This window comes from Cyanistes caeruleus, chromosome 4 (genome assembly GCF_971803275.1).
Source record: "Cyanistes caeruleus chromosome 4, bCyaCae1.hap1.1, whole genome shotgun sequence".
NCBI lineage: Eukaryota > Metazoa > Chordata > Aves > Passeriformes > Paridae > Cyanistes > Cyanistes caeruleus.
The window spans coordinates 70967457-70982457 of record NC_141704.1 but is presented as its reverse complement, the minus strand read 5'-3'; the positions used below and the strand labels follow the sequence as shown (position 1 = coordinate 70982457).

Below are 15001 nucleotides of genomic sequence, written 5' to 3'. Positions count from 1 at the left end.
AAGGTGAAAGAAGTTCAGCAGCCTTGGCAAGTAAGTGTGCCAGTTTACAAGGTGAATCTACAGAAACCCCCGTGCTTCAGCTGCAATGTACAATCTCTGAGGCTGCTGCTGTCGGGGTGCCTTTGTTCTGTTGGTTTGGGAACCCATATTCTACACAGCATCATTTGTCAGAACTCCATTTCACTTGTACAGTCCCTCTGTTTTCCCACTTCTGAATGATGGTTTTCTCTGTGCCTTTAACATGGGGAATTCTGGGTGATAAAAATAATACATATTCCATAATGTTTTACGTTTCCTCTTGGAGTTTTTTCTAGTTTTCAAATAATTACCTTTTGTTTCTAGCTGGGGGCAAAATGCATTTGCAGTTTCAGTGGTTTTTTTCCCAATTTCTAATCTTACTTGGGCACTAGATAAGGGAGAAAAATGCCCTAGTTTCATGGAAAAGATTCTGTGTTATTCCATGCCTTGAAATGAATTAAAATACGGTTCTATTGCTCTCTGTTTCATTTCTTCACTTCATTTGGTAGAGTTTAGAAATCTCTTGCCATGAACTAGGTAGTGCAGAGTGCCTGCCTTGCTGTGTTGAACTCCTGGGTGAGCATGCCAGGCTTAGTTTAGAGATTTGCTTTTAAACATCCCTTATTCCTTGTGAAATCTATCATTTGGTTTGTTTGTAGTTGTGTTAGAAGATAAAGAGGAGGGGGATCACCCTGGAAAATTTGTCATCTGAACTGAATTTGTACCCTTTAGGCCATCAGTGACTGCTCCTTAGCTTTCTCAAGGCATGAAGGACACTGGGAGTTCCTCCCAGACTCTTCTTTTGGGACAGCAGTCCTTTCTCTTTGGCTCCATGAGATGCTCTGCACAGGAGTGCTTGAGCTCTGAAGGGCAGGGGCATTCCATGAGGGTGAATAATAAAGAACTCCTGTAGCCTGAACTGTTTCCAACTTAACCCAGCAGAAGGAATTGTTTCCCAATTCTGAGTCTAATGGTGCTGCTGACAAATTGTGCAGTTTCAGAGCAGCAGTGCAAGATGTGCAAGGGGCTTGTGTGGAGGGAGAGCAGCAGCTTGTAACACTGGACCTTTGTCCCGTGGGCAGCTGTGCGGTTTTAAGCGGGAATGTTCCGGAGGGGTGTGGAATTGAAGAAATGTTTGGAAGATTTGTAGGTTTGTTGCTGTAGGTGTGAAGGGTGGGGACAAGTCTTGTCCAGTGACGGAGCAATGATTAGGTAAGGTACTGGGAGAGCATCTGAGGATGGTGTTGCTGTTGCATGTGATTTTTCTGGAGGCCATCTGATGCACACAAGATTTGTTATGACTACCAGGATTGCAACTAAACAGAATGCAGTCATTTTTCTTGTAATTTAGTGCAGCATCTTTTGATCCGTGATGAGCTGAAGGCTCAGTGCACAAGGCTGAAAGGAAATGGCACGCTCTCAAGAGATTTTGGTCTTTGCGGCTTCATGAAGGTGGATAGGACATAATTCCTTCGCTCATTGGAGCTGCAGAGTTTAGTTTGATCTCCTCTGTTTCTAAGCAGTGCTAAAAGGTGTTCCTTCCCTCAATTTTGATGGCAGCAGAGAGTCAGCTAATGAATGTGGATCTAGGTAAGGTTTGTGGAACAAAATCAAACACAATTGTCTGAAAAGCTGTTAGACATGCCTACAGTCAGTGTCAACAGAGAAGGAAGAGGTTAAAATTCCATCTTAATTTTAGAGCTCTTCCTCTCTTCTGCCTGCTTTTCCCATAGTGCATATGGAACCAGCATAGTTCATTTGATCCCTACCCCTGAGTGCAGCAGCTCACCTGCTTTCTGCTGCCCGCCTTTGCTTTCTTGTCAGATGGAAACACTGAAATAGAAAAGGTGATGTGACTTAATTGACTTCATTCAAATGCCTTGGCAATTGAATTTCTGTCTCTTGGCTGGATACTCAGCATCTCTAAGTGCAGAATCCTCCCTGGCACTGTATATCCTCGCCTTCTCCCTGACACCACCACTCAAATATTTTCCTTTCATTGTAAAGTGAGTGAGATTTTACTTGGCTGGAATTCTGCAGTGCTGGGAATGAAGGCTTTTTCCTTCCTCATTTTTTTATAATGAATTTCTTTTTTATTCTATTCACACCTTCTGAGTGAGCCTTTCATAAGGGCTTCTGTATTTCACAGAGGCTACACCTATTTGGGCCTGAAGACTTTGATACAATTGTAATCACTTGGAAATGGAACCTGTTTGATTTGTATGGAAGGCAGCCATTCTCCCTGTTCCAAACTTCCTAAAATAGTTTATCCACGTTGAAAAAAAAAATACCTCTTGGAGATAGTGAAGACAGTGCATGATGGTGATTCCAGGGATGGATAAGAAGGACCATCACCTTCCTCACACCAGCAAACTTGAGACTAATAGTCAGGTCTGCAGTTCTAATTTTAATCCACAGTAATCTACAGACAATCCTTTATTATCTAAAAAAGCTGATACCGTTCAAGTTGGAAGCAAGCTGAAGTTGGAAGAGTTAGGTTTCTTCAAAGCTCTTGTTTCCAGCAGGATTGGAGAGCCTTTACCTTTTGTAACAGGAAGGTTTTAAATTTGTAATGCTGACCTTGCAAGTGGAACTTGGTGGCTCCATTGTTGCACTTGGAGCAGCCAGATGACCTCAAAGGAGAAGTGCATTGTTCTAACTTGTGTGGAAGCAGTGGCTTCAAATACCATCAGGAAGTGCTGGACTGGCAGGACATTGGATGGATGCTCTTAGGCCACAGAGCTGGAAATATCAGTTGTAGCCACATGGTAAGTCCATTTATGTAATTCCAAATCTGTTCCTCACACGATCTGTGCTCCTCTATTCCGTATCAGCTTGGTGAGGAGGTAGATGAGACTGTTGGGGGAAAGAAACACTTAAATTTAAAGCAGAGTAACTGTTCCATTATAAATGCTGAAGATAAACCTGTGAGGCTACCAAAGAAATCTTTCTTTGGCTTCCAGTTAATAACTTCAAATGGATAACAAATCTATGCTGTATAATCTGCTTTGAATGGATTTCCTTTGGAACGTGTGCTTCTTCCTGAATGACAGAACTGCAATATTTTCACACTTGCAGTTTCACCCTCAAATGGCCACAGGAAATGCAGCAGCTTCTGTTTTCTGTTGCTTCTGTTTGTTAATGCTTCAAGGTGTTGCTCTGTATTTGTCCCCAGCTGTCATGACCTTAGAAAGAGAATGTTCTAAAGATAGGAGTAAAAAAGCCAGAGAGCTCCTCCTTGCAGCAGACACGGGCAGCATTGGATCCTAATAGTTTTTGCAAGGCATCCTGATGGGGAGAGGCAGATGTCAAGAATGGCAACTTCAGCAGGTGTGTGGCTGCTTCGTAGCTTGGGCTGGATTCAGGAAGGGCAGTGTTCCAGAGAGCAAAGTCAAGAGTTTGAATCAAGTAAGTGTGAGGTGCCCAGAAAGGCAGGGCCCACACTGCTCATGTGTGTCGGGGGAAGGTGAGAATCAGGCCCATCTGCTCCTAGAAATGCAGGTTCCATCTTTAGCAGCCAAAGGCTATGCAAATAAATGGCTTCTATGTATTGGAGAGCATAGAGCATGAAGTTAGTGTTTCATGCAGTTGTTTGAAGGCAATATGGGATTCCAGAGCTTAGTGTTTGAATTGCAACTTGAATTTCCTTCTTTGCTGTTATTTAGACTGCTCTGAAGTAGTCATGAGAAGCAAAAATGAAAGGCAATGTTGTTTGATGGGGACTGTGGTAGGGCTTTCTTGCCAGATTTGAAATGGCTTGAATTGATTAAAATCTCCAGGTGAGGGGAAGGTTGTATCCATTCCTCTCTCTTATTAAAGCAAATTTTCCAAGAGGGATGTAAAATTGCAGTTGAGGGTTGGGGTGGTTTTTTCTTTTTTCCCTTCTTTCATGTGCAACCTAACAACTCCAATTTCGCAGGCCTATTTAACATTTGATCCCTAAAAGTCAGTCCTTTGCTTTGTATTTTGGGCACTTGTTCATCTTGGGGAATTTGTCATCTTCTCAGGGCATTGAAGGTCAACCAAATGCTGCAGGTTTCATTCTTCCTTTCATATGGTCTATGTCCTGGGGTTTGACTCTTAAGCAGAGCTATTTTTTTATTTTGCAGCCTAGCAGTTGTACGGTGGGGCTGTGTGCAGGTGAATTGACTTGAGAACGATGGGTAAATCAGCTCCTGGGAAGATGTGCACTGCCTGGCCCCGATGCTTCAGCATGCTTGAGGTCAGCTTGGCTGTCTCTGACTGTCTAATAATAATGCAGAATAACAGAATTAAGTATTCATTGTAATTGGTGATCAATAAGATTTGTTTTCAGCTAAGTCTGCGTGCTAGTTTCTAAAGCACTCCAGTCTGTTTCATCAATGACCTTTGTGATTTTAGCTTAAGCTTTCCAGTTTCTGCTGTTGTTATTTTTTGCCCTGTCGCTGTGAGAGGAAGGGATGATGGCTGGAGGTTTGGCAGTCAGCGAGGGCCTGGCCACCACTGCAGTTCTGTACACTCAGCCTTGGAGATGTGATCAGGAATGTGCTGTTAGTTGCCAGTTTTGTATTGCAAAGACTGAGCATGCTGCCATCACTGTGTTTGATGAGTGAGTTTTCATTGGTTTGGTCCAACTCCAAAGCAGCCTTAATTTGAAGGTGGAATTCTTTGTGGATGAGGCTGTGAAGAATATGGTGTTTATACTCCCATCCTACGGGCAGTACGGTAGAACAACTCCTAACTGATTTGGTAATAAAGACCTAGTTTTTCTTCACTAAACCTGCCCTAGCCAAATTCATCAGCTGGTGATAGCTATCTCTGGAGTGGGAGTTCTTTATTGAGTTGATTGACAATTTAATATACTTTGTCAAGCTGTGTTGTTTAGTTTCTGTTGATCCAGAGACACCTGAGGCTCCTTTTGCTTCCTAAGGGATTAAAGTAGCAAGCACTTAGAATGAGATATTGGGAAGATGGGTGCAGGAGACTTTGTAATTTACTATGGAAAAACATAATAATGATGATGAATATTTCAGGTGGAAACGATAGCATTTCACTATATACTATGTGAAATGCTTTTATGTGGTTTTTTTCATTTCTCTTTTATTTTTTAATCCTGGATAAATTAAATGAGGCTTTTGGGGAAAGCATGAGCTGGAATTTCTATTGAGGTTGATAACCTCTGATTCTGCTCTCGTTTGTCTGTCTGCTGGAACTTGTAGCAAACTAGCTATGTCCAAGTTTAATTGTGTAATAATTATTTTTCAAATTGAGCCTTTCTCACTTGGTGCTGATGTATTTGGGGGAGGGAGGGGAATGGAGAGTAAAGAGCTCCTTTCATGAATACAATTGAAATTTCATCTTGCTGATTTGAGCCTTTCCAAGATTCAAGTGAGCATTGGATCAGGTTGGAACTGAGGGGATGACTCATGACTCTGGCATAAAAACTACATTGCATTCCACATATTAGGAGTTTTCTGTTGCCCACAAGAAAGTTCAGGAAAAAAAGACAAAAAGAGAAACGGGTTTCAAATTTCCTGTGCTATTTTCAGTTGACTCCTCTTTCTGGAGATGCCTTAGCAAGTGTAGGACATCTGAAAAACTTGGAACTGCAACTTTCTTGTTGAGGCTCTGATGAACATTGCTTCTGTCATCAAGTTCTTGTGTTCATACTTTGAACTTAGCTGAGTAATGTTGGTATCAGCAGACTCTACTAAAGCCATGCCTTCCTAATTAATAATGCATTCTTAATAAAAAAAAAAAAAATCTATTTCTTCATGTATTTAATTACCTAGTGAGTGTAAGACTGAATGAAGTTAATACCGTGCAGATTTCAAGCAAAACGCTGCTTTTTAATGTGCTTCAGTATAGGCTATGCACAAGTCAATAGACATGATTTTTAAGCTTCAGTTACCTTTCATTACCCTGTGCATATTCAAATTCAGATTGATGAATGCTGAACCAAAAGCAGACATCATAGAGTTAATTGAAGTTCTTTAAATTCAGAGGCAAACTATTTTCATAGCTTTGTTTTGAGGGTGGGTTGCTTTTGATGTCTGGGGTTTTTTTGGCTAAGGCAATGGCAAACATTTATTTATCCTGCTCCCTCCCCATTTTCCACCATCGTTGTTGCCAGTGATGCCTGCAGTGCTCAGTGGTCAATGACCCTCAGCCAGGGTGAGCTGCAGGAGCCTTACAGACGGGCCTGTTCTTTCTCCCAGTGCTAGAACAAGTGCAACAGCACAGTGCCATTTTGCTAAAAGCTAATATTTTTCCCAGCAGCTTCTTCTCCAGGCAGAATGAAATGCTTTCTTCAAGAGCAACCACATCTTTTCTCTGCCTGAAAGGTTGTGTTTGTTTGGGGTTTTTTCTCTTGCCTTAGGTGAGAGATAAAAAAAAAATGAAGAGGAAAGCCCAAGGAAATGCCAAAAGTACCACCTGGTAGTAATTTTGTGTGAGTGTCTCCATTTACACTTCAAACTTGCTCTTGGAGAACTTGGAGCTGCATTTAAAATGTATTTTGGTAGGTGGTCAGCTGCTGACTATCTGCATTTCTTCTTCCATTTCTTTTCTGTGCTTGTTTGGTATTGCTGCTGAATGTCCCCAAAGAGTAAAGTGGTGTGGAAGAGTTGAGGAAGCAGCTTTTGAAATTCTAAAGCTGATGTGTAGGTTTTGTTCCTCTTGGATTTTTAAAAGCAGGTATGTCATCCAAGTTAACTTTCTTCAGCAAGTAACAAGATTGTCGTCCTTCCACTGATGCTCTGTATTTTAACAGAGGTATTTGATGGTGCTGGAAAGGAGCAAGATGCAGAATGAGTTTGAGAGAAGTGATTTAAAGTGGGAGCACAGATGGTTGATTCCTAAAAATCAAAAAACGGATGTTTTGTTTTGTAGGAAAATGAAATCTAATCCTATTTGAGGGTCAACAGGATAAATACAAAGAACTAAATACAGATGTAGATACATATATACATATATGCGTGTATATATATATATATATATATATATATATATGTATAACCCCGCCCCCCGAAATCTATGAAGCAGGACTGATTGGTGCCATAGCCCAGGCAGCCTGTGGATCTAATTGCCTGCCTGTATTCAGCCCTTGCCTGGATGCCAGGGGAGACGTCTCTGGATTTGTCTCCAGACAGCTTTCCAGGGATGATCCTGCTCCTTTCCTGGTGCCCCAGAGTGCTGCAAGCCCCCCGTCCTGGGGCCATGGTGATGCCTGCCGGGGCCTTTAGGGTCCCCCCTAAAGGGCAGACAGGGCTTGACTGCAAGCTTCCTTGGAAGCTGGAGGCAGGTGAATATTGGCCACCTTCTTCTTTCCCGCTGCCCTCCGTGCTCTTGCAAAGCCTGCTGGGGCACTGGGGCTCTCCATTGCAGGCAGTCTGGAGCTGCCATGCAAAGCCATCTCTCAAGGAGTCCCCAGGTCTCAGGTGCAACCTCAAGAAAATGACACAGCAACGTGTAGAAAACGTGAACTTTATTCACTTGACTACTTCTAAAATCTACAATCCAACGTTACTAGAAGACTATGGGGTAAGAATCTTAAGGCTAAGAAACTTCAATGCTTCAACTGTTTAGAACTGAACACTAAGGGAAAGGTCAACTTCTTGGGGGAAACGTGGTGGGGAATCGAACAACAACAGGGGTGTGGCTAACTTGTAAGGTGGGGAACGTCGCAGTGCCTGGGCTGGGCACTGGTCACCCGTTCCCCGTAAGGTTCTGTAGCTGGAGCGCGACGCTGGAGGTCAGAGCTGTGGGGAGGTGCGGAGTCTCCTGTCACTGCCCTCTTTTGCTGCCATCTTGGTGGTTGGTTGAGGGCTGTCGCGAAGGAGCAGCCGCATCAGGTCGCGGTTGTCCATCAGCAGCTGCATCAGCTCCGTGGGACAGCCCTGTCTTCGATGGCGGCGGGGCCCCGCACGGCCCGAAGGGCTCTGGAGATTCCGCTGCAAGGCAAAGCACAGGGATCCCCATGGAAGAGGCAGAGGGGCAGAGCGGGGCCGGCACCTGTGGGGCTGCCTTTGGCCTGGGAGACAGAGACTCGGGCCCAGTTGGGCTGGGCTGGCCCGGGGAAGAGGCTGCAGCAGGCAGAGCTCTGCCGCCTCTGCTTGGTGCTGTCCATGGAGCTCAGCCCCTGGGCCGCATTCCCCAGCCAGGAGCTCAGGCCCCTTCTGCCGCAGGGCATTGGCCAAAGGGTGCCCAAGAGGCCCTCAAGGTCTGCCCCATCCCGCCTGCCTGACCCCCCACCCCCCTCCTCACCTCTCGCCAGCGTCTCTGAATTCTTTTTCCGAGCGACCATCCCATGGCCATTCCTATGATGAGCAGGTCGATGAGCAGGAATGTCCTGGCCGCCCACCGGATGCGCTCAGGGTCCGACTCGTCCAGATGACAATCCTCCAGAAGCAGAGGAGAGGCATCCGTGCTGCGCTCAGGTTTGCTCACAGGGTCGAGGGGATGAGCCAAGAGCAGCAGCACGTAAAGCTGCAGCAGCGCGGAGGAGCCGTGAGCAGCCATAGTGCTCTGCCAGCAGCACCGAGGCTCTGGGCGTCTCTCTGCGAGCAGCTGTGCCTGGGCACTGGGGCGCAGCAACAGCTGGGGACAGTTGCCAGCCAGCGTGCCGTCCCCAGAGGCTGTGATGTCACAGAAGCACAGAACGCCCTGGCTGCAGAGAGCCCTGAGAGAATGTTGAGTCCAAGCTGGGAGCCATGGCGGCAAGCATGGCCAGCAGAGCGGGGCCCGAGCGCTGCGGCCTGGCTTGCCTTGCACCCGTGCCACAATGATGACTCCAGCAGCCCCTGTCAGGCCATTGCAGTATCTGATGGCCCACGCTGGGCACAAGTTCTTCCCAATGGCCAGCGTAAACCTCCCTTGGCCCAGCTTCCAAGCCTTGTTGGCATCTGCTCTCTCTTGTCCTTGCCCACCTGGCTGGCGCTGCCGTGTTGCTCGCTGGCCTGTCTGTGGGAGAAGAGGCTGTGCCAATGAGTGCTGCTCAACTTGGAGGCCATTCAAAGGAGGATTTGATTGTGCCTGCTGTGGGAAGAAGGAATATGCGTGCACATGGCCACTTCCCATAGGTTTTACCCCAGATTTTCATGAGCAGCTGTCCTAGTGAAAGTCAAGTCTGTTTTAGTGAGTATTTGAGGGCTTCCAGAGCACAGTGCCATCTCAGGGGAATTCTGCTGGTTGAGTTCTACTGAGGCTTTGAGATGAGTTGCAAATCCTGAAAATGTTCTCCTTGCCCAGGTAGTAATTTCACAGTTTAGACTCTGGGGATATTGATTGCTCAGTGTTGAGGACCTCATGTAACTTTCAGCCCCAGAAACTTTCAACCTCCAGGGATTGTCCTTGAGACAAAACCATTTGAAATCTTTTTTTCTGTGGACAGGAATTGCTTCGGTGTTACTTCACATCATCCATTAAAAATTTGATGCCTGGAACAAATCCCGAGTGCTGTGTGATTTCCTTGGTCGTGTTCTTTGGAATGGCTTCCCCCTCATTTTGTGAAGCTGGCCCCAGAAAGGTCATAGATGGGTGAGAAGTTCTGAAAGGCCAAGTGGTGCAGATCTTTGCCTCCTGTTTCGAGGTCTGCGGTGAGCTGTGAGTCCAAGAGCTGATCTGACGTGATGGTGAAAACACAGTTGTCGTGGTTTTAAAGCAGTAACTGAAAAAATACTAGAAAACTTACTTATTTCTTGCTGTGAGATATGGATTAGAGCAAGAGCAAAACAGGCTTAAAACTTAAAAGGAATAAAGAAAGTTTATTCACAAAACTACAAGAATAAGAACACCAGAATAAACTTTCAGAAAACCCTTTTATCCCGCACTACCCAGCATTCCCTTGTTCACATGACAAGATAGAGACAAAAGACTTTGGAACTTTGGTGTTTAAAACAGTCCCAATTCTTGCTAGAGTCTCTTTATCAGTGTTTGTATAGAAACAGAAATCTTCTTCTGCTAATCTATGGAGTTTCTCACAAGAAAAATATTTCTGTTATAGTTTTCTATTTGTTTGATGCCAGCTGCCCGGAAATCTGCCATGAGTTCACTCCTCCCATTTCACATCACTCTGAGGTGTGTATGGGCCATGAGTCCTCTTCATCTGTCTCTGTGAGCTTCGCAGGAAAACAGTTTTCTCATTGCCCTCAAGGCCTCAAATCTTCACTCCACTCTGTTCCAGCGCCTCACTGTATCACAATTACTCTACTTTTTACTCAAAATCCACACTTTGAACACTCCATGCTTCCCAATATACTCTGTCATGAATTAAAGGAGTTTTTTTCAGAACATGGTTGTCCATCTCCATAGCTTTAAGAGAAAAATATTTCAGCTTATAAAGCATCTCCTTATTCTCTCTTCCCTATCTAAAACTTAAGCCTTGTTTTTGTCCTATATTTTTCTAATACTAAAAAAAAAAAAATCTGTGTTTTTCTAAAAGTGAAAAAAAAAAATAAAAAAATAAAGTAAAGAGTAGAAACAGAATAATATTTCTGAGAGGCAGGACATTTTTTAGTTTGTGTTGTCCGATGGAACAACAGTCACTTGAAGAAATTCCATATAGTAGAACATGTCACATTTGTCAATTTTAACCTGAAATTTATTAACAGGAATGTCTGTACTACGAACATGTGTTAAGTATAGGAATATATTGCATGTTTTCCTACTTGTAAGAAGTAAATTTCTGTCTTTACAAGCTAACACCATTAATTTCAGCTCTTAGTTATTCCCATTGCATATTCTTTTAAACAGACTTAATCAGACAAATTTTGTGTTATTTAGCAAGTAATGCTTGGTTATTACTACAAGTTCTTGAAGTCATAACACTTAAAATTGCAGTACATATATATTATTCTTACTATGATGATGTGAGTTGGCTGCTAGTCATTTAACTATATATAAGGTCTTACTATTTCTTAGTGCAATTACTTAAAATAAGTGTCTTGGAAATTGTTTTTATTTTTAGATTTAAAACTGTTCTTACTAAAGTTGATTTGTTAAAGATTGGACAATGTATATTTAATAATTAATGTTCCCCAGTGATATTTATTGTCAGTCAGGATTCACTTTACAGTCAATAAATAACCTAAAAAATCTGAATTTTGTAGCCAGTTTTGTCTAATTCTTAGAGCAATGCTTTGGGAAATTGGAGATATATATATATGAATATAAATATGTATATCTGCTATATACCTTTTTTATGATGGTTTTGTCCTACTACTGCAAATGTTTCTTTTTGTTTGTTTTTTCCTAACATACATAAAATTTTCTTAACCATATTTAAAGCTACCAGCTTGTTATTCTGACAAAACCCTGTGAGAATAAATTATTTTTATTAATACTCTACATGTCAAAACCTTGCAGTCAGTCAAATAACAGAAGGAGTGTTCATTGTCTCTCTCCCCCACTGATGCTGTTCTAGGAGTTGGAGTTAGAAGATTCAGACATCAAGTGAAACAGTGAAAGATGATAAGAAAACACTTGATTCTCACAAGGTATTTCCTACTAAAAGAGATTGTTTTGCAGTTTTGTTTGCTCTTGACACTATTTTGAGTAAATGTGAATTCCTAAGACATGCTCAAGGCAATTAAATATTTATGCTCCCCAAACTCAATTTTTAAGCAACATTTTCTGTTTACAAGAATCAGGTTTGCTTTGGTTTTATCTCTTTTCTTTCAGGTTACAAGACAGATTTTTTTATTATTATTTTCATTGGGGGAAAAAGATATGTATTTATAGTGTTTGTGAAGACTTTGCTCAGCTGAAAAAAGTAATAGGTAACATGAGTATAACATTGTGTTCTTCCATATTTCTATTTTTAAGTCCTATTACATGTGATATTTTCCATTTTGCCTTCTATTAGGCCTGAAATTGGAAACTATTTAAAACCTAACAAACCCCGGAGTTTATCCCTGTTCTTTGAATAGCAACAGAAGTATGGCTGTCATGGTTTGACACATCAATGAAGAACAGCCTCTGCTCTGCAGCAGGTACTCAAGTGGAACTTTTGCAAGTGGGCTCTCATCAGGAGTGAAACACTGGCTGCTGACTCTGCTGCTTTTGGTCACAGACTGCTGCCTTTATGAACCAGGTTTGTCCTTCTGCCTCTTTTGTGTTTTATATAGACTTGATTACAAATGAGGCACTTGTCCTCTTAACCTGGGAGTTGCAGCAGGTCAGCAGCAGCAGGAGTTACTGGCTGCTTCCCATCAGCTGACTCCTTTTAGCCAACCCTTCCCATTTCCTGCGCCAATCCGATTTTTCCAAGCAATTAGGAAGAAAACTAAACCATAACTTTTACAAAATCACTTTAGGGAAGATGTTGCTTAATTGTTTGCTTCATTCAAATGAACACTTCTAACATTCACTTCTCTGAGTAAGAATGCCTTTTATGAGAAGCTGCTAAAAATAGGAATTTGAGAGCAGGGATGTTAAAAGTAGGGCCAGAGAGGAGCAAATTTGTCGCAGGGCAAGTTCTGTTTGCACTGAGGGAGTACTATCAATTTTGTCTCTGTCCTGTCTTTCACTGGTCCTGAAACAACAGTGCCTGCTTGAACAAACCTGCTCCTCAGGAGTGATTGGATCTGGTGCTCTGGGTGTTAGCAGCTGCAGTGCTGAACCACAGGCAGACATGAGATCTGACTGGATCACCCTTGCTAACATTTTCATGTAGAACCCATAACTCACTTGATCAGCAACACTTGCTTGAATGCTGCCTTTTGCCTTGGCTCTTCCCACTAAATAGTTCTTGAGCTGGGAAGTGGTCCTGATCTAAGAATCTGCAGTAATCTTTAATTCTGCCTTTATAACTCAGGAAACCACAGTAACCTTCATTTTAGAATGTGAACATTTTTTGGACAAACACTGAATTGTAGCTTCATTGACATGAGCTAAAGTAAGCTCTTTCAGTGGTCCTAGAGTGGTAGCTGTAAAAGGCAATCAGAGTGAAGATCCTGAATAATTTTCTTTTCCAGCCAGGTTTTAATGTATTTCCCCTGCAAATCAATTCATGTATCATAGAGCTCAATTACCTGCCCATAAAATGAGAGTTGTTGCTCAGAACTGTGGAATTAGGGTAACAAGAACTGTAATGATACACTAGATAAACACTGTTGCAATACTCTCTCAGCCCTGTTAGGGTATTTTAAATTTGCAGCAGATCTCAGTAAGGATGAGAAAATGCTGAGCTACATAAAAATGATGGAGACTGGAGGAGAAATTAGCCTTGCAGTGTTCTACAGTCCCAACATTTCCAACCACCACACCTGGTAGTGAAAATGCTGGTTTGTATTTGAAAAAAAGGAACTGCAATCAATCAAATGCACTGCCAAGTATAAATTAATTTCTGTAAGTCAAGTCCCTTAGGAACAATTCCTTAATAAAAGATCTGTTTCAAATCTCCTAAGTCTTCTAAAACCAACCCCAACAAAACACAGAAAACATAGTGTCTTTATTTGACCTGTCCTAGACTTCATTTATTTATTTACAGTCTGAAGGATGAGTCAAGTACCTGCAGTGGTGCCTTTAGCAATGCAAAACAAAATATTTTGAATATTCTTATTTAGCGTTCCAGTTTTAATGAGCTTGGAGCATAGTGAAGGAGATCAGATGATTGCAGGTTCTGGATGAGGGTAGAAATAATTAAAAAGCATCTTGAAAGTAACATCATATTTTTGTCAGCCATCTCTTCAGGGACTACTTTAAATCCCAGAATGTTCAAGAGCCATCATCACTGTACAAACAGAAGCTCCAACTGAACGAAACCAGAAGAAGTGGATATGGCAAATTCTCTGGTCCAAGTGGTGATATTAATCTGGTGAGGCTCTGGATTCCCATTTCAGACATACTATCACAGCTTAAATATAGGAAAAAATTGGGATTTTACTTTGCTGTGGTCTCTTTTTGTTTTGCAAAATATGTGATAGTTAATATATGAGTAAAATCTTGTATAAAAACAGGTTTGTTTTTTGGTTTTTTTTCTAACAAATAGCCAAATGCATATTACCTGCCTTGCTGGAAAATAATTGAGGTCTTCCTCTAAGAAATTTTTTCTCAGAGTGCCTTTCTTTGTGATTTGTGTTCTTATCTTAGGAAGATACAGGAGTTGCTCATTTTAATGCTGTCCAGCAGACTATTCCATGCTTTCTCAGCTGTTTGGATCTGCAGTTCAGGATTGGACCAAGAAAAATGGTGATGGGATGAAATTATTTTTATTCTTAAATGAGGACAATTCCATTTTTAAACATACACATGTGCTTCCAATGCTTTCAGTAGTCAAGGATGAAATTTTGAACAGACATGAATTCCTCAGTCTTTGTTTCTTTTTCCCTGAAGGATGGAATTTGGACTTTGCCCACCAGTGCAGTCCTTGCTATGGGCAGATGTTTCTTCTGTTCTTCTTACCAGCAGTAGGAGTGGTTGGACACTGAACCTCAAAGAAGAGGGAGCTAACATCCCTTACCTGGATAAGTCCCACAGGTAAGCACCTTGGAGAAGTTCTTCAACCAAAACCAGTTCCTGTAAGGCTTTCCAGCCCTTGACAGGAAATAAGCTGATTCCTGCAGGCTGCAACATGAAGACTTCCAGACTGAAGTGAGCATCCTGCTATAAGGAAGGATTTGGGAGTAGTGAGTCATCATTTGTATGGGAAATTAATCTGTGATTTTTATTTATTGTTTTTTTTCATTTGAAGTAACATCACATCATCATAGAGAGACATTGTCTGTCATTTCTGGTGTGGATACCTGAATAACTCAGCTAGACAGGTAGCATGATAAGGCAATACAATGCAGATATTGAAAGGAATTTTTTGGATGATTTTTTTGTTAGTTCAAGCTGCAGTCCCTGATTTATTCAGGCTTTGAAGTACCATGCAAGCCTTTCCCACAGAAGAAATTCTGTTTTATGTAAATAATGCACTGTGCAGTAAACTAGAAGAAAGCAGGGAGCATAGAGCATGAAGTTAGTGTTTCATGCAGGTGTTTGAAGGCAATGTGGGATTCCA

The 15001-nt window shown here is 42.2% G+C and overlaps 1 protein-coding gene across 1 annotated transcript in view; it reads right to left on the bottom strand.

Moving 5' to 3' along the window:
* Positions 1-2405: 2405 nt before the first annotated feature.
* LOC147653751 (uncharacterized) overlaps positions 2406-15001 on the bottom strand; it is a 162137-nt gene continuing 149541 nt past the window's right edge. Inside the window, exon 6 of the mRNA XM_086885316.1 lies at positions 2406-2874. Within this exon, the coding sequence (XP_086741442.1) occupies positions 2820-2874 (55 nt within the window). The 3' untranslated portion in view covers positions 2406-2819. The remainder of the gene's footprint in view (positions 2875-15001) is intronic.